At 40.0% G+C, this 25631-nt stretch overlaps 2 protein-coding genes across 2 annotated transcripts; both read right to left on the bottom strand.

The window, feature by feature from the left end:
* Positions 1 to 1653: 1653 nt before the first annotated feature.
* Positions 1654 to 5908, bottom strand: LOC119040552 (putative gustatory receptor clone PTE01). Its single transcript, XM_053658642.1, is given in 3 exon segments — positions 1654 to 2579; positions 5787 to 5883; positions 5885 to 5908. Coding segments are annotated over 3 exon segments (1047 nt in total).
* A 6599-nt stretch (positions 5909 to 12507) lies between these two features.
* Positions 12508 to 17806, bottom strand: LOC128626383 (olfactory receptor 18-like). The gene is given in 3 exon segments (XM_053658643.1): positions 12508 to 13736; positions 17685 to 17781; positions 17783 to 17806. Coding segments are annotated over 3 exon segments (1041 nt in total). The 3' UTR covers positions 12508 to 12816.
* Between the last annotated feature and the right edge of the window lie 7825 nt (positions 17807 to 25631).

A 25631-nucleotide genomic window follows, 5' to 3' on the forward strand; every position in this document is an offset into this window, starting at 1 on the left:
GTATTCTTTTGCTATAGGAAAAGTGTAATCATAAGTCTAGCACTATCTTATGTTCTGTGGCTCATTCTGGTGAATTATTGAACCTGAGGGAATTCCATTGCTTTGAGTCATTCTAGCAAATCATTGAAAGTAAGGGAGTCCCTTTATTGTGGTCAGCTGATCTGAAGTGAGGGTGCCTGGGGACTCCTGAACCTGTGGCTGGTGTCTGAATTGAAAACAGTCCTGCAAAGACTGTTCCCTCTCTGTGTGGTTTGGCAAATACTTTGTAGCAACCAAGGACAGTGCAAAAATAGAGCCAAGTTGAAGCCCATCAAAGGCCTCCTAAAATCACCAGGGAGCTCTGGATCTAGGATGAATCTTTCTACTTGCCTGAAACTGGTGCCAGGGGGCCATATATCATGGAATGTGGGCAGCTGCAGAAGGAGCCATGACCTTGGCTATGTTGGCTTTTTGTAGCTGAGGCAGGTCCCTAGGAAGCTGATGCTGAGGGCTGAGTGGTAAATTTGGCATTTGGAGCAACATGTCCCTCATCTCTAGTATGACATCATTTCTTTTATGTAGTAAAATAATCTAATGGAAAATTTGCCATCTTAATTATTTTAAGTGTCCTGTTCAGTATCATTAAGTAAATTCACATTCCTGTACCACATCATGACCCTCCATCTCCACAAGTCTTTTCATCTTGCAAACATGAAACTTGTTATTTTCTAATTAAATGCTAACTCCCTGTTACCTCTTCTCCCATTCCCTGGCAACCAATATTCTACTTTATGTCTTATAGATTTCACTACTTTAGGTGCCTCACATAAGTGAAATTATACAGTATTTGACCTTTCATGTCTGGCTGTGAAATGGATGAGGAGATGTTAGATGGAATGGGAAATAGAATTATCAGAATATTGAAAACCGCCCTGGCTGGTGTAGCTCAGTAGGTTGAGCGTGGGCCTGCAAACCACACGATCGCGGTTCGATTCCCAGTCAGGGCACATGCCTGGGTTGCAGGCCAGTTCCCAGCAGGGGACACATGAGAGGCAACCATACATTGATATTTCTTTCCCTCTCTCCTTCCCTTCCCCTCTAAAGATAAATAAATAAAATCTTTAAAAAAAGAATATTGAAAACCATAAATCCCAGTTTTCTACTAATGTCTTAGTTGATAAGTATTTATTCAAATTCAGTATTAATGAAATCGCATCTCAATTTCAAAATACCTTGGACTGGAAAAGAAATTAAATGCTCTATCTTCTCAAGCATCTGACCATGATAATGAAGGAGCAAAAATATGAAAAACTAAAGAAGAATCATGGGAAAACTGTAGAAACAATAAATACCAAACAGGAGAAAGCTATGATATTTTGTAATGATACAATCACGACAATCAGGACGAAGAGTCCTAAGTAATGCACAGGAAAGTGAGAGGGGTATACTGATGGGCTGTGCATAATCCTGGAGGAAATCGCACTAAAGTACGGAGTCCAAACGACCTCTGAATCCATTACAGCTGTGCTAAGAAGAAAAACTGTGTAGACAGAGAGCAGATCTATATGGGTAAAAATACACTATGAGACTGCAGATTCAGAATTTCTTATTACACATGTTTGACTTTGCTACTATTTTCAGTCTAGGAGCCAAGAAAGATCTATAAGTATAAAACTAGGCTATTCTTCTGATCACCCTCCATAGAGCACTCTTGATGTCCCTGTTCCTCAGGCAGTAGATGAAGGGGTTCAGCATGGGGGTGACAACAGTGTACATCACTGAGGCCACTGCACCCTTCCTCAGGGAGGATGACACGGTGGAACTGAGGTACACACCAATGCCTGTTCCATAAAATAAGCAAACAACTGACAGATGAGAGCCACAGGTGGAGAAGGCCTTATACTTTCCCTCTGATGATGGGACTCTCAGAATGGAGGAAACAATTCGAGTGTAAGAAAACAGGATCCCAGAGAGTGGAACACCACCGATGAGAGCACCAAAAAAATGGATCAATATGTTATTAGTGGAGGTGTCAGAACAGGCAAGATTGAGGAGTTGAGAAGCATCACAAAAGAAATGAGGAATTTCCACATAGGCACAGAAGATAAGTTGTGACACCATCAGGTAGTTCAGCTGGGAAAACAAAAGGCTGATGGAAAATGACAGCAGGACACACAAGCCACAGAGGCGGGGGTTCATGATCACCAGGTAGTGTAGAGGCTGACAAATGGCCACCAAGCGGTCATAGGCCATCACAGCCAGAAGTAGACTCTCCAAACTTCCAAATAGAGAAAAAAATGTGACCTGAGTTACGCAGCCTGCATAGGTGATGGATTTGCTGTTTATCTGAAGGTTCTCCAGCATCTTGGGGACTGTAGTGCTGCTGAAACTGATGTCAGCCAGGGACAAATTAGAAAGGAAGAAGTACATAGGTGTATGGAGGTGAGAGTCAGAACTGACAGCCAGGATGATGAGTAGGTTCCCCAGCATGGTCACCAAGTACATGGCCAGGAACAGCCCAAACAGAAGAGACTGCAGCTCTGGATCATCTGACAGTCCCAGGAGGAAGAATTGGAAGTCATCTGTTTGATTCTGTGTTACTATTCAGAGAGGACACAGGTTGAAAAAGAAGAGTGTTGAACAATTAAAACGAGTGTAGACACATTCATATTTTGCATTCAAGCAATTCACAAATAAAGAAATCACTCTTGAGCTTGAGGACCATATACCACTCACCACCCCCCTTAATCTTCAGCAACATTTCTCAGTTGCGAACTCTTTTAGAACTCTTTCCCTGTAAATCTCTGGGCTCTTTACCTGTTTCTATAAACGCCCACTTTAAAGACCCTGGCTCAAAGAATATTAGAGAAGAAAGGACACTTCAGATTCAAAATTTTATCAATAGACAAAAATATAAGCCTTCTACTGTGAAAGAAAAAATATGGAATGGGACATATTGCTTTCTAAGAAAATATCATCTTAATTGAAAGACACTAAGAAGCAGTTGAATGTACTTTAATCATTCAAATGCAGTACCAGAAATTCCCTTAATTTAGAATGTAGTCTTGAAGAACTGAAACCACATTAACTGCATTCTGACTTAAAATAAAATGTTCATAAGCATATAGGTTTTTGTATGGCAATTTTCTTCAAGAATTTTCATCTTTACTTGAATTTATGACATCCATCTTCCATAGAGATAAGTGCTCACTCAAATATGTGGGTTGTCTTGTCAAAGTCAGTCCTTCAACTGTAACTCAAATATGTCTAATTTTGGCCTCAGTGGACTTCATGTTTTGCAAAATATGTCTTTGTTAAATTCACAGAATTATACAGCATCCCTGATCTCAAAGATGGTGTTAGTTTACAGTGTACCAGTGATTAAATAATAATTCATGTTCATGAACACTCTGTACTCACTTTTCTTCTGTAAAAACTTATTTTCTGTCAGTGATACACAATCTCAGAAAAACATTTGTACTTGAGTTTCCACTTTACTGTTTTTGTTCATTGTGGCTGTCTAAAATTTTTAAATTTGTCTCTAACCACATACATTGGTGGAAGTTGATTTTGTATCAAATCCAACCCTCTAACGAACAGTGGACAAACTGAGAATCAAAGCCAGGCCTCAAACCATAAGTTGGCCTCCTTGTGCCAGCTGAAATGCTTTTCAAGTCAATTCTTCCTGAGAGAGAGATTGCATTTCTCCTCAATTCAGCTCCTGGAACTTACAGATACAGACCACAGTGTGGTGATTGTGGTAGGGGTGAGTGGGTGTACGTGGAAGAGGGTTAGGGGAATTAAATAGTAATGAAACAAATACAATACAGTGAAGACATAATAAAAATTTAGCAATGGGTTGGCCATAACCTAAATGGGTTGGAACCAATTAAATCAGAATTTCTACATGTAAGTCCTTTAGCATACCATCATAAAGCCAGAGCAGAGAACCATTCTCAGAAAATGAGTAAACATTGTATTAAAGTTATGAATTCTTTTCCACATCATTTTACCCACTTTTCATATTAAACTATGAATATGTAATAATACATGCTGTAAAATTTGTATTTATTACTGATAAAACTTGAGGGTTTTTTCCCATGCCTGCACGAACTTCCCATGCATTTTAATTGTCTGAAGGCAAACACTGTCATGAATCTGGTGGATGCATTTTCCTCACAATATTTTTATAATATGAGTAGTGAGTTGTGAATTAGGAAAATTCATACTAATTTTTCTAAAAACGTACCTATATACCCACATACTACACATACTGTTCCCTGAGTCTCATTAACCACAGCACTGCTTTTTAAGTCTCTCTGTGATATGCATACATCTATTGCAGCACTTTAAATGATTTCTAATATTACCTGTGGATAAAACTTCACTTTACTATTCAATTTTTTCTGTGACAGTGGGAAGAAAATTCTTATGCCTCTCTCCACATCACACAAGTGAGAATTTCTTAAAGACACAGGCATAAAAGATTTGAGTTGTAAAAAAAGTTGATATATATACAATTTTACTATTAATTACCTATATTTATTTTCCCAATAGAAAAAATGAGACAAAAATGATTGCCAAGGGATGAAATTAGCAAGTTCCCTGACGTCTGACTAGCAGTAGTCTTTTCATGGTAGAGCCACATGAAAGTTCCCATCTCATACGGGGAATGGTATCGCCATATCTCAGCTTTACAAAATGTGCTCACACATGCATTGCTATTCATACAAACCCCTAGGATCCACACATTTATTCAGTAAAGGTCCCTGCAAACCTCTGGGTACATTTTGTTAATTCATGGGTGAACTCACCCAATCGCAAGAGAGGAATTAGTGGTTGAGCCCCTGTTTGCTGATCTGAGGATAAAGCAGGTTTGGAAAGAAACAATCACTGTGCTGCAGTGGAGGGGACAGAGCCCTGGGGTCAGAATCAGGGACAGAGTCCCCCAGCTGTCACCCACTCAATGTGAAGTGTGTATGATCTCTCCACCCCTCTGGGTGGGTATCTCTTACATAGAAATGGGAGAATAACACTCACCTCTGGGAAACGTGTGACTAACAGAGGTTTACCCTCAAGAAATGTTCAGTCATGCTTTTGAAATCAGGTTGAAATAGCAGGTTTGTTGATGAAAACAATTGTGAGAAAGGTGTAATGACATATTATTCCATCAGATAGCAGTGAGGGGAGGAAGCCTATCAGTTCCCAGGTAATTTGTTCACAGAGTGAGTGGAAATCCTAACATGTGTCTTAGTCCATACAGTAAGATTTACTTCCCTTTATCATTTCTGGTCTTTTAAGAAATTTTTTTCTATTTATGAAAATCTCCACAGTTTTTCTTTATATTTAAGTGTTGTAAATTCTATTAAATGAATATTGATAGATTGCTTAGAAAATCAGTGCCATTGATACACGCAGGCACGATTGTATCTCCCCTCTGGTCCTATGAGACATTGCTGGAAGAATGTCTGTGAATGTCTTCACAACAGGAAGGACAGAACCTGTTGTGTGGCAGCAATATTGCCTACTCTCTATTTCTGAGTACCAAGGCAGAGTCTGATCAATATTTAACAGAGATTGTTGTTCTCTGCTGAGCAGAGTGTAGGTCCTGGGGGGTCAGGAATGAATTGGACCATTATTTCCCTCCACATATTCAGAATCTGCCTGTACAGGGATCAAAATATCTGAAACTTTCCATGTCGGTGCCCCTCCCATCTGTTTGCCTCAACTCTCCTGTTTGTCCTAATGATGAAAGAGAAAATGCCCCTGACAGTCCCTCCTCCATCCATCATCTCCACAGTACTCACTGGGCTGTTTTGTCTCTGCTGCAGGAGGACCAGGCAGTGAAAATCCACTGCTGCTGCCCTGTGTGGGCACTGAAGGTTCAGGCTCCATCCCCAGGGCTTGGCAGTATGGCTGAGTTTGTCATGGGTCTCCTGATGCAGTGACGTGAGATGTGAAGCCCACTGGACTGAGACAGGGAACTTCAAGGGCTGGAGGCAAAGCTGATGATCTATTCTTGCATGGACTTGGGAGCTCAATACTCAGAGCTCATAATTAGCCAAATTGGTCTGTGTTATCCAGTCTCTGAGGACTTGCTATTATTAACAGAAGGGGAAAATGGAAGGTACTTCCAAGGGTTTGGGCCTTCCTCTTCTCAGGAGGAAGCCCCCCTATACTCCTCACTTCCAACTTCCAAGTTGCAGGAATTTTATAACTTCAGACAAGTTTTTTCCAATTAAAAAAAGAAGTCTCTTCTCCAAGGAGGACATACAGAAGATCCAGAGACACATGAAGAGATGCTCAATATCGCTAGCTATCAGAGAGATGCAAATTAAAACAACAATCAGATACCACTTTACACCAGTCAGGATGGCTATCATAAGCAAAGCAACAAACAACAAATGTTGGAGAGGTTGTGGGGAAAAGGGGACCTTAGTTCACTGTTGGTGGGATTGCAAACTGGTACAACCATTATGAAAAACAGTATGGAATTTTATTTTTTTTAATTTTATTTAGTTATTTTTCAAGTACAGTTTTTTGTCTATTTCTCCCATCCCAGCGCCCCCTGCCCTGGGCTCCCCACCTCCCTCCCATTCCCCCCCCCCCAGTCCTCATCCCTGTGTCTTTCATACTTGTTCCTCAAAATCCCTCCCCCTTTTTCCCCTTAAATTCCCTTCCCTCTTCCCTCTGGTCGCTGCCCACTTGTTCTCTATTTCAGTGTCTTTGTTTTTATTCTGTTTGCTTGTTTGTTTTATTCTTTAGCTTCCTGTTAAAGGTGAGATCATATGGTATTTGTCTTTCAATGCCTGGCCTATTTCACTCAGCATAATGCTTTCCAGTTCCATCCATGTTGTTGCAAAGGGTAGTAGCTCCTTCTTTCTCTCTGCTGCATAGAATTCCATTGTGTATATGTACCACAATTTTTTGATCCATTCGTTTACTGATGGGCACCTAGGTTGCTTCCAACTCTTGGCTATTGTAAATTGTGCTGCTATGAACACTGTGGTGCATAGGTTCTTTGAAATTGATGTTTTAGGATTCTTGGGATATAATCCTAGCAGTGGAATTGCTGGGTCAAAAGGCAGGTTGATTTTTATTTTTCTGAGAAAATTCCATACTGTTTTCCATAATGGTTGTACCAGTCTGCAATCACACCAACAGTGAACTAAGGTCCCCTTTTCCCCACAACCTCTCCAACATTTGTTGTTTGTTGCTTTGTTTATGATAGCCATCCTGACTGGTGTAAAGTTGTATCTCATTGTGGTTTTAATACTATGTTGCATCTCTCTGATAGCTAACGATATTGAGCATCTCTTCATGTCTTTGGATATTCTGTATGTCCTCTTTGGAGAAGTGTATGTTCAAGTCCTTTTCCCATTTTTTAATTGGGTTAGATGTCTTTCTAGAGTGGAGTCGTGTTAAGTTCTTTGTATATTTTGGAGATTAAATCTTTGTCTGAGGTATCATTGGCAAATATGTTTTCCCATACAGTTGGTTGTCTTGCTAATTTAATACTGTTTTCTTTAGCCATGCAGAAGCTTTTTATTTTGATGAGATCCCATTTGTTTATTCTTTCCTTTATATTCCTTGCTCTAGGGGACATATCGGTAAAAATGTTGCTGCGTGGAATATCTGAGATTCTCTTGCCAATGTTCTCCTCTAGGACTTTAATGGTGTCATGGCTTATATTTAAGTCTTTTATCCACCTTGAATTTATTTTGGTGTATGGTTTAAGTTGGTGCTCAAGTTTCTTTTTTTTTTGCACGTAGCTGTCCAGTTCTCCCAACACCATTTGTTGAAGAGGCTATCTTTACTCCATTTTATGTTACTGCCCCCTTTGTCAAATATGAATTGGCTGTAGAGAGTTGGGTTGATTTCTGGGCTCTTTGTTCTGTTCCATTGGTCTATGTGCCTGTTTCTATGCCAGGACCAGGCTGTTTTGATTATAACGGTCTTTGTAATACAGTTTGGTAACAGGTATTGTGATCCCTCCTATTTTGCTCTTCTTTCTCAAAATTGCAGCAGCTATTCAGGATCATTTATGGCTCCATATAAATTTTTGAAGCGTTTGTCCTATGTCTGTGAAGTATGTCATATGTACTTTAATAGATATTGCATTGAATCTGTAAATTGCTTTGGGTAGTATGGACATTCTAATGATGTTAATTCTTCTAACCCAATGAACATGGTATATGTTTCCATTTGTTTGTGTCTCCCTTGATTTCTTTCTTCAGTGTTGTGTACTTTTCTGCATACATGTCTTTTACCTCCTTGGTTAGGTTTATTCCTAGATATTTTTATTTTTCTTGTTGCTATATCAAATGGGATTTTTTTCTTGATTTCTGCTTCTGCTGTTTCCTTGTTGGTATACAAAAACACCTTGATTTCCGGATATTGACTTTGTATCCCACTGTTTTGCCAAATTCACTTATGAGATTGAGGAGTTTTTTTGGCGGAGTCTATAGGATTTTCTATGAACACTATTATGTCATCTGCAAACAATGACAGTTTTGTTTCCTCCTTTCTGATTTGGATGCCTTTTATTTCCTTTTCTTGTCTGATTGCTGTGGCTAAAACTTCCAATACTATGTTGAATACAAGTGGTGAAAGTGGACAACCTTGTCTTGCTCCTGATCTTAATGGAAAAAATTTTAGTTTTTGCCCATTGAGTATGATGTTGGCTGTAGGTCTCTCATATATGGCCTTTATTATGTTGAGGAATGCTCCCTGTATTCCCACTTTGCTGAGTGTTTTATCATAAATGGTGTACCTTATCCTAAGTGCTGTACCTTATCAAAAGCCTTTTCTGTACCTATTGATATGATCATGTGGTTTCTGTCTTTGCTTTTGTTTATGTGATGAATTACATTTATTAATTTGTGAATATTGTACCGTCCTTGCATCCCTGGGATAAATCCCACTTGGTCATGGTGTATAATCTTTTTAATGTATTGTTGGATGCAGTTTGCCAATGTTTTGTTAAGGATTTTAGCATCTATGTTCATCAGCAACATTGGCCTACAGTTTTCTTTCTTTGTTGTGTCTTTTCTGGTTTTGGGATTAGGATGATGTTGGCTTCATAAAAAGAGGTTGGGAGTGTTCCATCATTTTGGATTTTTTGGAACAGACTGTGAAGTGTATGGGTTAGCACTTTCTTAAATGCTTTGTAGAATTCTCCTGTGAAACCATCCAGTCCAGGACTATTGTGTGTCAGAAGTTTTTTGATTACTGCTTCAATTTCATCTGCTGTTATTAGTCTTTTCAGGCTTTCTGCTTCTCTTCATTGAGTTTTGGAAGATTGTATATCAAAATTTCTTTATAACAAATTTCTATCAAAGAACCTTTTTGGCAGTGAAAGTGCCCAGTGTCTTCCCTCTTTATGCCAAAAATACCACATTTCACAAAAAAACTTTCGATTTGAAGAGGACCAAAACTCATTTACTTCAGGACCCAAATCAGTTTAATTTAGAACAGAGTAATTGAGGCATCCTGGTAGAAATGTTTTATTTTATAATACTCAAAACATGTGAGTTCACTCAGAAGGTAATGACAATACAAGAGGAATTCAGACTAAGTGGATGAAGAGAATATCAGGAGAATTTAGATGGTGTTTAGATGACATCTTAAGTGCAATATTTAAATGAAGACTTAAGTAACAAAGAGGAAGATCATTCTAGACATAGATAATTAAGTTTAATGGTCTTCAGGTTACAAAGAACATGGTTTGTTTGAAGAACAACAAGTAAGAGTATTTGGGTAAACAAACTTAGCATGCAACAAAATCTCTTGTAATGGGTTCCAGCTGCAGAGGTTCTGATTCTTCAGGTCTGAAGCAAGTCCTGAAATTCAGCACGTATAAGCTCCCAGGGTAATTCTGTTAAATGGACCAGTGACCAGTGATAGGTTTGAAAAGGGATAGAAGAAAATAAACCATGAAGGGTTTATAGACCTCAGCAAGGAGTTCTGATTACACCAAAAACAAAAAACAAACACTGGCTTCCATGAAAAAGGGGAGAGAGTGAATATTCACAAGCCTTTTAGGACACTATTGCAAGAATAGAAAATACAAATCTCCGACAAATCTGAGCAGCTATACTCTCATGAATTTTGAGAGAAGAAACAGGAAGTGAGTTAAGTAGTATGTCAGCCAGCTCGCAGTTAAAGCTCCTTCCACTCTTTGAGGTCACCTGTCTGTGCATCTCTATATTGTAAGGATAAGACTTGAAACATTCCTCTCTCATATCGTCAGACACCTCCTTTTCCCAAGAAGACAGCAATATCCTTACTATTAGACACTGTCTTATTCTGAATGCTTTCTGTACCTACACAACCAGAATCAAGGGAAACTCACCAAACTTGGAACAAAGAGCAGGGCCAAGTGGGTGCCTCTGATTGGAACTTAGGGCCTCTAGATATCTCAAGATAACACAGGCCAAATAAATTATCACCCTTAACTCATATTATATTTACATTCTAAGGCTTAATATTTTTAAATAAACATGTTTGAAGTATAATACTTATGCAGATGTTATTATCATAAACTGTGTTCTCCCTTTGTATCAAGCATTTCTAAGTTTGGATTTCTACATTGACTAAGATTTTCCATGGGGACCTACCTACTTCCCCAGAATTTCAATACCTCATCTCCTCTTCTTGAATTTTTCCATCACTGAGCCAAGCACTGGCCTTCTAATTTATAAAGCATTGCTGACTATTTAAGAAAACTACCTTGGATTTGTCTTAACATCATCCCAAAATAATTTTATTAGCAAGGAGTTATCCCAAGTTGGCTTCCTCATAGAAAGACTCAGAAACAGTGATGAACATGCAGAAAGGTTACCAGGTAGCACTCCTGGACTCAACACCTGTGGAAGAGCAGATGTGTGGGAAAGAATTTGTCCTCATTTACAGAAAGATATGATCTTTTCCCAGGTCCTGGGAGGCAACCCTTAAGCCCTTGAAATTTACCTAGTGAGCAAAGTGATTGATTATTGTGGGGGACCCCATGGACCACACTTGACAGTTTATGCTAATGAGATGACTGAAGACGGCAATGGATTGTGCCAAAGAGACCAGGCATGTATGTGAAGGGTTGGTGCTTTAGAGGAACTGAAGGCAGCCCAGTGTCTGGAGAGGAAGGCTGGAGAGTGAGTTCAATCAAATGGGAAATGATTCAATTTATCCCAATGAAATGAAGCCTCAATAAAGTCTCTGAACACTGAAGCTCAGGTATCCTACCTGGTTAGCAAGACTCTGACTATTGTCTCACATTGTGGCCAGGATTAAATAATGGATTTGAACCTCACGGGGAGAAGAAAACAACAAGATTTACTTATGGGACCTTTCAGATATTTTCCCATGTCATGTGTATCTTCCTTTAACTAGCCCTATTTTGTATTCTTTTGCTATAGGAAAAGTGTAATCATAAGTCTAGCACTATCTTATGTTCTGTGGCTCATTCTGGTGAATTATTGAACCTGAGGGAATTCCCTTGCTTTGAGTCATTCTAGCAAATCATTGAAAGTAAGGGAGTCCCTTAATTGTGGCCTGCTGATCTGAAGTGAGGGTGCCTGGGGACTCCTGAACCTGTGGCTGGTGTCTGAATTGAAAACAGTTCTGCAGAGATTATTCCCTCTCTGTGTGGTTTGGCAAACACTTTGTAGCAACCAAGGACAGTGCAAAAATCAAGCCAAGTTGAAGCCCATCAAAGGCCTCCTAAAATCACCAGGGAGCTCTGGGTCTTGGATGAATCTTTCTAGTTGGCTGGAACTGGTGCCAAGGGGCCATATATCATGGGCTGTGGACAGCTGCAGAAGGAGCCATGACCTTGGCTATATTGGCTTTCTGTAGCTGAGGCAGGTCCCTAGGAAGCTGATGCTGAGGGCTGAGTGGTAAATTTGGCATTTGGAGCAACATGTCCCTCATCTCTAGTATGACATCATTTCTTTTATGTAGTAAAATAATCTGATAGAAAATTTGCTATCCTAATTATTTTAAGTGTCCTGTTCAGTATCATTAAGTAAATTCACATTGCTGTACCACCACCATCGCCATCCATCTCCACAAGTCTTTTCATCTTGCAAACATGAAACTTGTTATTTTCTAATTAAATGCTAACTCCCTGTTACCTCTTCTCCCATTCCCTGACAACCAATATTCTACTTTATGTCTTATAGATTTCACTATTTTAAGTGACTCACATAAGTGAAATTACATAATATTTGTCCTTTCATGTCTGGCTGTGAAACTGATGAGGAGATGTTAGATGAAGTGGGAAAAAGAATTATCAGAATACTGGAAACTATACATCCCAGTTTTTCTACAAATCTCCCAGCTGATAAGAATTTATTCAAATTCAGTATTAATGCCATCACATTTCAATTTCAAAATATGTTGGTGTGGAAAAGAAATTAAATATTCTATCTTATCAAGCATCTGACCACGTTCATGAAGGAGCAAAATATGGAAAAATGGAGAAGAATCATGGGGAAACTGTAGAAAGAATAAATACAAAACAGAGGAAAGAGCTATAAATTTTTATAATGATACAATAACAACAATCAGGACCAGAAGTCCTGGGTAATGCACAGGAAAGAAAGACAGGTATGCTTATGGGCTGGGATAATCCTGGAGAGACTCTCACTGAAGTACAGAGTCCAAATGACCTCTGAATCCATTACAGTTGTGCTAAGAGGAAAACCTGTGTAGACAGAGAGCAGATCCATATGGGTACAAATACACAATGAGACTGTGGATTCAGAATTTCTTCTTACATATGTTTGACTTTGCTACTAATTCTGGTCTATGAGCCAAAAAAGATCTATAAGTATAAAACTAGGTTATCCTTCTGATCACCCTCCATAGAGCACTCTTGATGTCCCTGTTCCTCAGACTGTAGATGAAGGGGTTCAGCATGGGTGTGAAAATGGTGTACATCACTGGGGCCACTGCACATTTCCTCAGGGAGGATGACACAGTGGAACTGAGGTACACACCAAGGCCTGTTCCATAAAATAAGCAAACAGCTGACAGGTGAGAGCCACAGGTGGAGAAGGCCTTATACTTCCCCCCTGATGATGGGACTCTCAGAATGGAGGAAACAATTCGAGTGTAAGAAAACAGGATCCCAAAGAGTGGAACACCACCCATGAGAGCACCAAAAAAACAGATACATATGTTATTAGTGGAGGTGTCAGAACAGGCAAGATTGAGGAGTTGAGAAGCATCACAAAAGAAATGAGGAATTTCCACATAGGCACAGAAGGTAAGTCGTGACACCATCAAGTAGTGCAGCTGGGAGACCAAAAGGCTGACTAAAAGTTACAGCAAGACAGACAAGCCACAGAGGCAGGGCTTCATGATGACCAGGTAGTGTAGAGGCTGACAAATGGCCACCAACCGGTCATAGGCCATCACAGCCAGAAGTAGACTTTCCAAACTTCCAAGTAAAAACGTGACCTGAGTTAGGCAGCCTGCATAGGTGATGGATTTGCTGTATGTCTGGAGGTTCACCAGCATCTTGGGGACTGTAGTGCTGCTGAAACTGATGTCAGCCAGGGACAAATTGGAAAGGAAGAAGTACATAGGTGTATGGAGGTGGGAGTCAGAACTGACAGCCAGGATGATGAGCAGGTTCCCCAGCACGGTCACCAAGTACATGGCCAAGAACAGCCCAAACAGAAGAGGCTGCAGCTCTGGATCATCTGACAGTCCCAGGAGGAAGAATTCAGAGTCACCTGTTTGATTCTGTGGTACTATTCAGAGAGGACACAGTTTGAAAAAGAAGAGAGTGTTGAATAATTAAAACTAGTGTAGACACATCCATTTTTTCCATTCAAGCAATTCACAAATAAAGGAATCACACTTGAGCTTGAGGACCATACACCACCCACCACCTACCACCCACCTTAGTCTTTGGCAACATTTCTCAGTTGTGAACTCTTTTAGAAGTCTTTTTTTTATGGATGTCTGGGCTGTTCCCCTGTTTCTATGAACAACCACTTTAGAGACTCTGGCTCAAAGAATATTAGATAAGAAAGGGCATTTGAGATTTTAAAATTCCATCAACAGAGCAAAACATCAGCCTTCTGCTTTGAAAGTAAAAATATGAATGATTGTTTTCTCCAAAAACAATCGTCTTAATTGGAAGATGCTAAGAAGCAGTGGAATTGGTACTTTCTCTCACTCAGATGCAGTACCAGAAATTCCCTAAATTTAGAATGTAGTCTTGAAAAGCTAAAACCACATTAACTGTATTCTAACATAAAATAAAATGTTCAGAAGCAGATAGATTTTTGTATGGCAATTATCTTCAAGGGTTTTCATCTTTACTTGGATTTGCAATATCCATCTTCCATGGAGATACATGCTCACTCAAATACGTGGGTTCTCTGATCAAAGTCAGTCCTTCAACTATAACTCAAATATGTACATTTTTGGCCTTTGTGGACTTCACGTTTTACAAAACGTGTCTTTATTAAATGCACAAAATCATATAGCACCCCTGATCCTAAAGATGGTGTTAGTTTACAGCGCACCAATGATTAAATAATAATTCACTTTTATGAATACTCTGTAGTCTGTACTCATTTTTCTTTAGTGAAAGCTTACTTTCTGTCTGTTTCTCTCAAAGAAACATTCGCACTTGAGTTTCCACTTTACTGTTTTTTTTTTGTTCATTGTGGCGGTTTAAAATTTTTTAAATTTGTCTCTAACCACAAACGTTGGTGAAAGTTGATTTCTCATCAAATCCAACTCTCTAACAAACAGTAGACAAAATGAGAACCAAAGCCAGGCCTCAAACCGCAAGTTGGTCGCCAGCTGAAATGCTGTTCAAGTCAATTGTTCCTGAGAGGGATTGCATTTCTCCTCAATTCAGCTCCTGGACCTTATAGACACAGACAACAGTATGGTGATTATGGTAGGGATGAGTGGGTAAAGCTGGAAAAGGGTTTATGGGGTTAAATGGTAATGTAACAAATACAATAAAATAAAAACATAATTTTGAGAAGTGTCTGTTCAAGTCCTTTTCCCATTTTTTAATTGGGTTTGATGTCTTCCTAGAGTGGAGTCTTGGAAGTTCTTTGTATATTTTGGAGATTAAACCTTTGTCTGAGGTATCATTGGCAAATATGTTTTCCCATACAGTTGGTTGTCTTGCTAATTTAATACTGTTTTCTTTGGCCATGCAGAAGCTTTTTATTTTGATGAGGTCCCATTTGTTTATTCTTTCCTGTATATCCCTTGCTCTAGGGGACATATCGGTAAAAATATTGCTGCGTGGAATATCTGAGATTTTCTAGGTGCCCATCAGTAAATGAATGGATCAAAAAATTGTGGTACATATACACAATGGAATTCTATGCAGCAGAGAGAAAGAAGGAGCTACTACCCTTTGCAACAACATGGATGGAACTGGAAAGCATTATGCTGAGTGAAATAGACCAGGCATTGAAGGACAAATACCATATGATCTCACCTTTAACAGGAAGCTAAATAACAAAATAAACAAGCAAATAGAATAAAAACAAAGACACTAAAATAGAGAACAAGTGGGCAGCCACCAGAGGGGAGAGGGAAGGGAATTTAAGGGGAAAAATGAGGAGGGATTTTGAAGAACAAGTATGAAAGACACAGGGATGAGGTCTGTGGGGAGGGAGGGGATGGGAGGGAGGTGGGGAGACGGGGTGGAGGGGGGGGTTGGGATGGGAGAAATTGACAAAAGAAAACTGTACTTGAAAAATAACTCAATAAATTAAAAATATATATTAAAAAAAACATAATTTTAAAAATTTAGCAATGGGCTGGCCATAACCTGGGACCAATTAAATCAGAATTTCTACACGTAAGTCCTTTGGAACAGTCATAAAGCCAGAGCAGAGAACCATTCTCAGAAAGTGAATAAACACTGTATTTAAGTTATTAATTCTTTTCCATATCATTTTACCCACTTTTCATATTAAACTATGAATATGTAATAATACATGCTGTAGGATTTGTATTTGTTACTGATAAAACTTGAGGGTTTTTTCCCATCCCTGCATGAACTTCCCATGCACTTCAATTGTCTGAAGGCAAACACTGTCATGAATCTGGTGGATGCGTTTTCCTTACAATATTTTTATAATATTAGTAGTGAGTTATGCATTCATAGTAATTTTCCTAAAAACTTACCTATATACCCACATACTACACATACTGTTCCCTGAGTCTCATTAACCACAGCACTGCTTTTTAAGTCTCTGTGTTATGCATACACCTACTGCAGCACTTTAAATGATGCCTAATATTACCTGTGGGTTAAACTTCATTTTATTCTTCAATTTTTTTCTGTGACAGTGGTAAGAAAATTCTTACACCCCTCTCCACATCACACAAGTGAGAATTTCTTAAAGATATAGGCACAAAAGATTTGAGTTGTAAAAAAATGGATATATATACAGTTTTACTATTAATTACCTATATTTATTTTCCCAATAGAAAAATGAGAAAAAAAAGTGATTGCCAAGGGATGAAATTAGCAAGTTCTCTGACGTCTGACTAGCAGTAGTCTTTTCATGGTATAACCACATGAAAATCCCCATTTCATACAGGGAATGATATCTCCATTTCTCAGCTTTACAAAATGTGCTCACACATACATTACTATCCATACAAACCCCTAGGATCCACACATTCATTCAGTAAATGTCCCTGCAAACCTGAGGGTTCATTTTGTTAATTCATAGGTGAACTCACCCAATCCCAAGAGAAGGAATTGGTGGTTGAGCCCCCGTTTGCTGATCTGAGGATAAAGCAGGTTTGGAAAGAAACAATCATTGTGCTGCAGTGGATGGGATAGAGCCCTGGGGTGGGAATCAGGGACTGAGTCCTCCAGCTGTCACCCACTCAATGTGAAGTATGTGTGATCTCTCCACCCCTCTGGGTGGGTATCTCTTACATAGAAATCGGAGAATAGCACCCACCTCTGGGAAACATGTGACATCTAACAGAGGTTTGCTCTCAAGACATGTTCAGTCATGCTTTTAAAATCAGGTTGAAATAGTGGGTTTGTTGATTAAAACAATCGTGAGAAAGGTATGGTGACACATTATTCCATCAGATAGCAGTGAGGGGAGGAAGCCTATCAGGTCCCAGGTAATTCGTTCACAGAGTAAGTGGAAATCCTAACATGTATTTCAGTCCACACAGTAAGACTTAATTCTCTTTCTTTTTTCCTCTTTATGAAAATCACCACAGTTTTTCTTTCTGTTTTAGTGTTGTAGATCCTATTAAATGAAAATGGATAGGCTTCTTAGAAAATCAGTGCCATTGATACATGCAGGCACAGTCGTATCTCCAATCTGATCCTCTGAGACATTGCTGGAAGAATGAAAACCCAGGAAGGACAGCACCTGCTGTGTGGCAGCAATATTGCCTACTCTCTGTTCCTGAGATCCAAGGCAGAGTCTGCTCAATATTTAACAGAGATTGTTGTTGTTTTCTGCTGAGCAGAGTGTAGGTCCTGAGGGACCAGAAATGAATTGGACAATTGTTTCCCTCCATGTATTCAGAATCTGCCTGTACAGGGATCAAAATATCTGAAACTTTCCATGTCGGTGCCCCTCCCATCTGTTTGCCTCAACTCTCCTGTTTGTCCTAATGATGAAAGAGAAAATGCCCCTGACAGTCCCTGCTCCATCCATCATCTCCACAGTACTCACTGGGCTGTTTTGTCTCTGCTGCAGGAGGACCAGGCAGTGAAAATCCACTGCTGCTGCCCTGTGTGGGCACTGAAGGTTCAGGCTCCATCCCCAGGGCTTGGCAGTATGGCTGAGTTTGTCATGGGTCTCCTGATGCAGTGACATGAGATGTGAAGCCCACTGGAATGAGACAGGGAACTTCAAAGGCTGGAGGCAAAGCTGAAGATTTATTCTTGCATGGATTTGGGAGCTCAATGCTCAGAGCTCATAATTAGCCAAGTCAGTCTGTGTTGTCCCAGTCTGAGGACTGGCTATTATTATTTTTTCTTTTTTTAATATACTTTATTAATTATGCCATTACAGTTGTTCTATTTCCCCTTCTTCATTCCCCTCCACCCTGCACACCCCCTCCTCCACTATTCCCCCCTTTAGTTTTTGACCACGTGTCTCAAGTTCTTTAGATTCTATATTTCCCATATTATTCTTACCCTCCCCCCTATCTATTTTCTACCTACCATCTGTGCTACTTATTTTCTGTACCTTCTCCCCCCTTCTCCCACTCCCCTGTTGCTAACCCTCCATGTTATCTTCATTTCTATGGTTTTGCTCCTGATCTAGCTGTCCTCTTAGTTAGCTTTTTTTTAGATGTGGTCATTAATAACTGTGAGTTTGCTGTCCTTTCACTGTTCATATTTCTTATCTTCTTTTTCTTAGGTAAGCCCCTTTAAAATTTCATATAATAAGGGCTTGGAGATGATGAACTCCTTGAATTTGATCTTATTTGAGAAGCACTTTATCTGCCCTTCCATTCTAAATGAAAGTTTTGCTGGATAGATCAATCTTGGATGTAGGTCTTTGGATTTCATGACTTGGAATACCTCTTTCCAGCCCCTTCTTGCCTGTAAGGTCTCTTTTGAGAAATCTGCTGACAGTCTGATGGGAACTGCTTTGTAGGTGACTGTCCCCTTATTTATCTCTTGCTGCTTCTAGGATTCTCTCCTTCATTTTAATCTTGGCTAATATAATGATGATGTGCCTTGGTGTGTTCCTTCTTGGGTCCAACTTCTTTGGGACTCTCTGAGCTTCCTGGATTTCCTGGAAGTCTATTTCCTTTGCCAGATTGGGGAAGTTCTTCTTTATCATTTGTTCAGAAAAGTTTTCCACTCGTGGCTGTTCCTGTTCCCCTTCTGGTATCCCTATAATTCGAATGTTGGAATGTTTAAAGATGTCCTGAAGGTTCCTAAGCCTCTCCTCATTTTTTTGAATTCTTGTTTCTTCATCCTTTTCTGTTTGGTCATTTTTTTTCTCCTTCTGGTCCACTCCCTTGATTTGAGTCCCAGTTTCCTTTCCATTACTATTGGTTTCCTGTATATTTCCATTCATTTCAATTAGTTTAGCCTTCACATGTTCCTCTAATTTGTGACTAAAATCAACCAGTTAAGTGAGCATCCTGATGACCAGTGTTTTGAACTGTGCCTCTGATAGGTTGGCAATTTCTTGTTCGCTTAGATTTATCAGCTCTGGGGCTCTGAGTTGCTCTTGAGCCCTGTTTTGATCTGTTCTTGCCTGTTACATATGAGGAGTGGAGCCTTAGTTGTTCACCAGGGCTGGGCCACCCAGGTCACGGGTTTGTGACTGTATTTGGGGGCGTGGTCAGAGAGGGGCCACTAAGGTCGCTGGTTTGTGACCCTGTATGTGGGGGCAGGGTTAGAGAGGGACAATGGCGGTTCCCTCTGCCGCTTCGTGCCACTGGGGTCTGCATGGTCCATCTCACTGCTAGCTTCTTCACTGGTTTATCTGCATGCAAATGTGTGACTGTGGTCAGCCCTCAGTGGGTCCAATGCTTTGCACCCTCATTGGGTCCACCCGCTTCTCCACACCTGGGATCCACCCACACCTGCTGGCACACCTGGGTCACGTTCCCAGGTTGGTCTGGTGGATCTTCCCTGCCCATCCCCACTCTGTTGCTGGTTTTGCCCCTCTTACCGGTTTGGCTGAAGGGTTCGTTGTTGTCAGACTTCCATATAGTTCAATTTTCTGTGGTTTGGCTGCGTTTTTGTTGCTAAAACTTTGTTGTTTTTAAACTTAGTTGTGTGAGAAGGTACAGTGCTTCCACCTACGCCTCCATCTTAGCGGAAGTCCAGGACTTGCTATTATTATCAGAAGGGGAAAATGGAAGGTACTTCCAAAGATTTGAGCCTTCCTCTTCTCAGGAGGAAGCTCACCTATACTCCTCACTTCTGTCTCCCAAGTTGCAGAAATTTTATAAATTTAGACAAGTTTTTTCAATTAAAAAAAGAAATGTCACCCTGGCTGGGGTAGCTCAGTGGATTGAGCTCGGGCCTGCGAACCACATGATCGTGGTTCGATTCCCAGTCAGGGCACATGACTGGGTTGTAGGCCGGTTCCCTGCAGGCCAGTTCCCAGCAGGGGACGCACGAAAGGCAACCATACATTGATGTTTCTCTCCCTCTCTCCTTCCCCCCCTTCCCCTCTAAAGATAAATAAATAAAATCTTAAAAAAAAAAAAGAAATGTCTGACTTTCATGTCTACAAATTCATTGGGTTGATCATTCTATGTGAAGATAATTATGTTGTCTCTACCAAGAATATGATATCATTTCTATTTTCTCTTTTAAGTTTTATGTCTCTAAGGAGAAACTTTCTTTTTTTCTTTTGTAGTCTTCTTTGAGATTTGGGATTTAATTGTTGAGATGTATTGTTGTTGCTATTTTGAAAGGCAACCAAAGTTCTGGTTTTTTCCATAGAGTTTCTGTTTGTTATTATATTAAACAACCATCTATTTTGATATATAGCTATTTTGCCAAATAGCAATTTTCATAAATCTGACAGGGGGCTTCACAGATGTCTGTGTCCTGGATGTAGGCCTGCAGTCATCTCATCTTTTTTAACTTAATTTATTAGGGTAACATTCATTAATAAAATTATTAGCTCTCAGGTGTGCAATTCCATAATACATCATCTGTATATTGTATTGCACATTTACCACCACAAATCAAGTTTATTTATTGATTCCAGCATCATTTATTCCCTATTTACCCTCTTCAGCTGCCCCTACCAACCTTTCCTCTGGTAATCACCATAGTTTTGTCTGTGTGTATGAGGTGTTTCGTTTGTTTGTTTTGCTTATGTTGAAGTAAAAGACCAACATTTTTCAAAATTTTATTCATTGCATGTAAGTCACAAGGTCTAACCCCCATGGAGATGGGTATATAGAAGGTAATGAACACAGGAAGCAGAGGATAGCAGGGGCATCTGAGAGGCTGCCCACCAAAAGGCCTCAATTTCCATCAGGAACTTAGGCCCTGAGCACAACAAGGTACTAGAGATGTCTCTCTGCTTTCCAGAGAGACAGTCCCAACCTTTCACATTACCATCTTCTCAAAAAAAAAAAAAAAACCCCACTTTACTCGAGAAGAACTAGCACATAGAAGAACTTGCCCTGTTTTAGGTATTTCTGCTGACTCCACAATGCTGCTTCTGGCCACCATGAGAAGAAATCTCCCTGGTTTCTCTTATACCAACAGGGCCCTTCCTCTTTGCCAGAAGAAACCATGGTCATTTCAGGACTAATTCAACACATGTCTCTAGAGGCTTCTATTTGCTCCACTACTAAAGACTTATGGTCTCAAAATATATTTTCCTTATAATCTTTGCATTTTAACTCTTAAAGTATTTTATTTTTTAAATTTATTTATTTTTATTGATTATGCCATTACAGTTGTTCTATTCCCCCCTTCATTCCCCTCCACCCTATCCCCCTATCCCCACCATTACCCCCCTTTAGTTTATGACCATGTGTCTCAAGTTCTTTAGATTCTATATTTCCCATACTATTCTTCCCATCCCCATCTATTTTCTATCTACTGTCTATGCTACTTATTTTCTGTACCTTCTCCCCCCTTCTCCCACTCCCCTGTTGCTAACCCTCCATGTTATCTTCATTTCTATAGTTCCACTCCTGATCTAGCTGTCCTCTTAGTTTGCTTTTGTTTTAGGTGTGGTTGTTAATAACTGTGAGTTTGCTGTCCTTTCACTGTTCATGTTTTTTTAACTTCTTTTTTCTTAGATAAGTCCCTTTAACATTTCATATAATAAGGGCTTGGTGATGATGAACTCCTTGAATTTGATCTTATCTGAGAAGCACTTTATCTGCCCTTCCATTCTAAATGAAAGTTTTGCTGAATAGAGCAATCTTGGTTGTAGGTCTTTGGATTTCATGACTTGGAATACCTCTTTCCAGCCCCTTCTTGCCTGTAAGGTCTCTTTTGAGAAATCTGCTGACAGTCTGATGGGAACTGCTTTGTAGGTGACTGTCCCCTTATCTCTTGCTGCTTCTAGGATTCTCTCCTTCATTTTAATCTTAGCTAATGTAATGATGATGTGCCTTGGTGTGTTCCTGCTTGGGTCCAGCTTCTTTGGGACTCTGAGCTTCCTGGATTTCCTGGAAGTCTATTTCCTTTGCCAGATTGGGGAAATTCTCCTTTATTATTTGTTCAAATAAGTTTTCCACTGGTGGCTGTTCCTTTCCCCCTTCTGGTACCCCTATAATTCGGATGTTGGAGCATTTAAAGATGTCCTGGAGGTTCCTAAGACTCTCCTCATTTCTTTGTATTCTTGCTTCTTCACTCTTTTCTGTTTGGCCATTATTTGCTTTCTTCTGGTCCACTCCATTGATTTGAGACCCATTTTCCTTTTCATCGCTATTGATTTTCTGTGTAATTCCATTCATTTCAATTAGTTTCACCTTCATATGTTTCTCTAATTTGTGGCTATAATCAACCAGTTCTGTGAGGATCCTGATCACCAGTGTTTTAAACTGTGCATCTGAGAGTTGTGCTATTTCTTCATCGCTTAGATTTATAGGCTCTGGGGCTTTGAGATCTTCTTGAGCCATTTTTGGTCTGTTTGCGCCCCTTAAGTTTGAGGAGCGGAGCCTTGGACTCCCAGGTCACTGGGTTGTGACACTGTATGTGGGGGCGTGGTTACAGCGGGGAAATGGCGGCCCCCTCTGCTGTTTCTTGCTGCTGGGTGAGGAGCGGAGCCTCAGGTGGTTCACCAGGGCAGGGCCACTTAGGTCGCTGGGTTATGACACTGTGTGTGGAAGTGGGGTCAGAGCGGGGAAATGGCGACGCCCTCTGCTGCCACTCGCCACTGGGGCCTGCTGGGTCCCGTCCAATCGCCCACTCCCTCGCTTGTCTATCCACGCAAGGATGCGAGACCAAAGTCAACCCGCAGCCCTGCTCCCTTGCTGTTTCCCCGAGGTCCCTCACTGAGTTGCCCACCAGGTCCAAACCTGCGCCTGGATTCCGTGCGCCTGAGTCCGTCTGACGGAGTTTTCCTGTGCAACCCTGCTCCTCCAGCTGCTGGTTTCATCCCTCTTACCGGTCAGGCTGAAGAATTTGTTGTTATCAGACTTCCGAAAAGTTCAATTTTCTGTGTTCTGGCTGTGTTTTCTATTGCTAACATTAAGTTGTCTCTAAACTTGGTTGTGTGAGGAAGCATGGCATCTCCACCTATTTCTCCATCTTGGCAGAAGTCCTTAAAGTATTTAAAAATGTGATTTTGGCTTTTACAGTCAGAGAAAATGGTATGTACGGGAATCATGATCTGTGCCAACCCAATCTAATCTTTGCAGGCCTCCTGGCTCAGATTTCTCTTGAGGAGCTCAGAAAATGATTTCACAGTAACTAATGTGAAGAAAACTTAATTACTTGACCAGTTAAGTTGGATATAAAATAAACTATGCTAATTATGTTTGGGTGTGTAAATGACAGAGGAAACTTTTAGGGAACCAAAATGACCAAATGGCAGGAGTGTAGAGAAGTGAAGAAGTAATGTGAATGTTGAGACATTTTAGAATGCTTGGGCAGCAGGGAAAATCTAATATTAAATTGAGCCAATCAAATATTCACTTCATTATTAGTGAAGTTGGTAGGTGATTTAGCTTAGTGGTAAAAGACAGAGTAAATTAAACCAGTTATTGGACAGCTTTTCAGAAAGCCCAGACTTCTGCTTCAGAAAATGTGCATTTTTAAAGGAAATATACATAGATAACTGGTATGTAGTATAAGACAGAAGAAAATTATTAGTAAAAAAAAATTTCCCCTTTGCTGAGGACATGGTATTTTGCTATCGCTGAGTAATGAAAATGAAGATAGACTTAAATTTATTTATAATGACTTGGGTAACAATCCACATATGCAATTAGAACTGCACAGTTGCTGTAGATACCACTCCAATACTTTAAAACCTCAGTCTGTGACCAAGACATATCATTCCAATCACCTTTTTGTTCTGAGATCACTTTGTGTTTTTCCAGTTACATGCCCCACCATAGCTTTATTCCCATATTTTGAGGGTTCAATCAAGGTAAGGGAAACCACACTAGTCATTTTAAATGAAGATAATTTAATATAGGTATAACCTTTAATATAGGTATAGATAATTTAAGTAGCTTTTTAAAGATGAAAGGTGTAAAATAAAAATATGGCAATACAGTGACTTAACTGCAGGATGTAGTGATAACTCCATAGGCCAAGAGGTCAGGGCTTGTGCCCTTTACTAACCATTAATGAAAGAAACTAAAGAGAAGCCAGTGAGCAAATCAGAGCCTCCACCACAGTATCACAGTTGAAAGTATAAAAGGGTTAGTTTGGAGCAGAAAAACAATAGTTTAATATTCAGTACAGAGAGACAGCTGTAGAGAATACAGGTAGAAGGTATGTGAAAACATACTACCTGTGACCCAGCAATTCCACTGCTAGGATTATATCCTAAGAATCCTAAAACATCAATTTCAAAGAACCTATGCACCACAATGTTCATAGCAGCACAATTTACAATAGCCAAGAGTTGGAAGCAACCTAGGTGCCCGTCAGTAAATGAATGGATCAAAAAATTGTGGTACATATACACAATGGAATTCTATGCAGCAGAGAGAAAGAGGGAGCTACTACCCTTTGCAACAACATGGATGGGACTGGAAAGCATTATGCTGAGTGAAATAGGCCAGGTGTTGAAAGACAAATACCATATGGTCTCACCTTTAACAGGAAGCTAAACAACAAAACAAACAAGCAAGCAGAATAAACACAAAGACACTGAAATAGAGAACAAGGGGACAGTGACCAGAGGGGAGAGGGAAGGGAATTTAAGGGGAAAAAAGGGGAGGGATTTGGAGGGACAAATATGAAGGACACAGGGACGAGAACTAAGGGGGTGGAAATGGGAGGGAGGTGGGGAGCAAGGGGCGGGGGAGGCTGGGATGGGAGAAATAGACAAAAACTGTACTTGAAAAATAACTAAATAAATTTTTTTTAAAAAATAAAACATGATTTTAAAAAAGATACTACATGGAATATGAGAGAGAAAATCACATTGGCTGTTACCAAAGCAAACTCTTTCATATCTTTTCCTTTATGAGCTCTGATCACTTTAAGATCTTCAGGAAGGGGAAGGAACTAGTCAAAAACCATGTATGAATGGCTCATGGACATGGACAATGGAAAAGGAATGACTATGAGAGAGAGGGGTGGGCTTAGTGGAGGGGGCAAAAGGGAAAAATTTGGGACAACTGTAACAGAATAAAAATAAAGTATAAAAAAAGGTCTTCAGGATCTGATCATGAACAGTAAACAACCCAAGACATGCAAGTTGTTTTTAAATAGAAAATCTGACAAAAGTCAGTAGTTCACCACCATGGCTACACTTGAGACCCACCTAGGGTGCTGTTAAGAACATTATGCTGTTTTCACATGAGTCCACTCCAGGAAGATAAACAACCCAATTTAAAAATGGGCAAAAGGTATGAACAGACACTTCTCCAAGGAGGACATACAGAGGGCCCAGAGACATATGAAAAGATGCTCAGCATCACTAGCGATCACAGAGATGCAAATGAAAACCACAGTGAGATACCACAGTGACCATGGTCAGAATGGCCAT

Source organism: Artibeus jamaicensis, unplaced genomic scaffold (assembly GCF_021234435.1).
Source record: "Artibeus jamaicensis isolate MK-2021 breed Jamaican fruit bat unplaced genomic scaffold, CSHL_Jam_final scaffold_537, whole genome shotgun sequence".
Taxonomy (NCBI): Eukaryota; Metazoa; Chordata; class Mammalia; order Chiroptera; family Phyllostomidae; genus Artibeus; species Artibeus jamaicensis.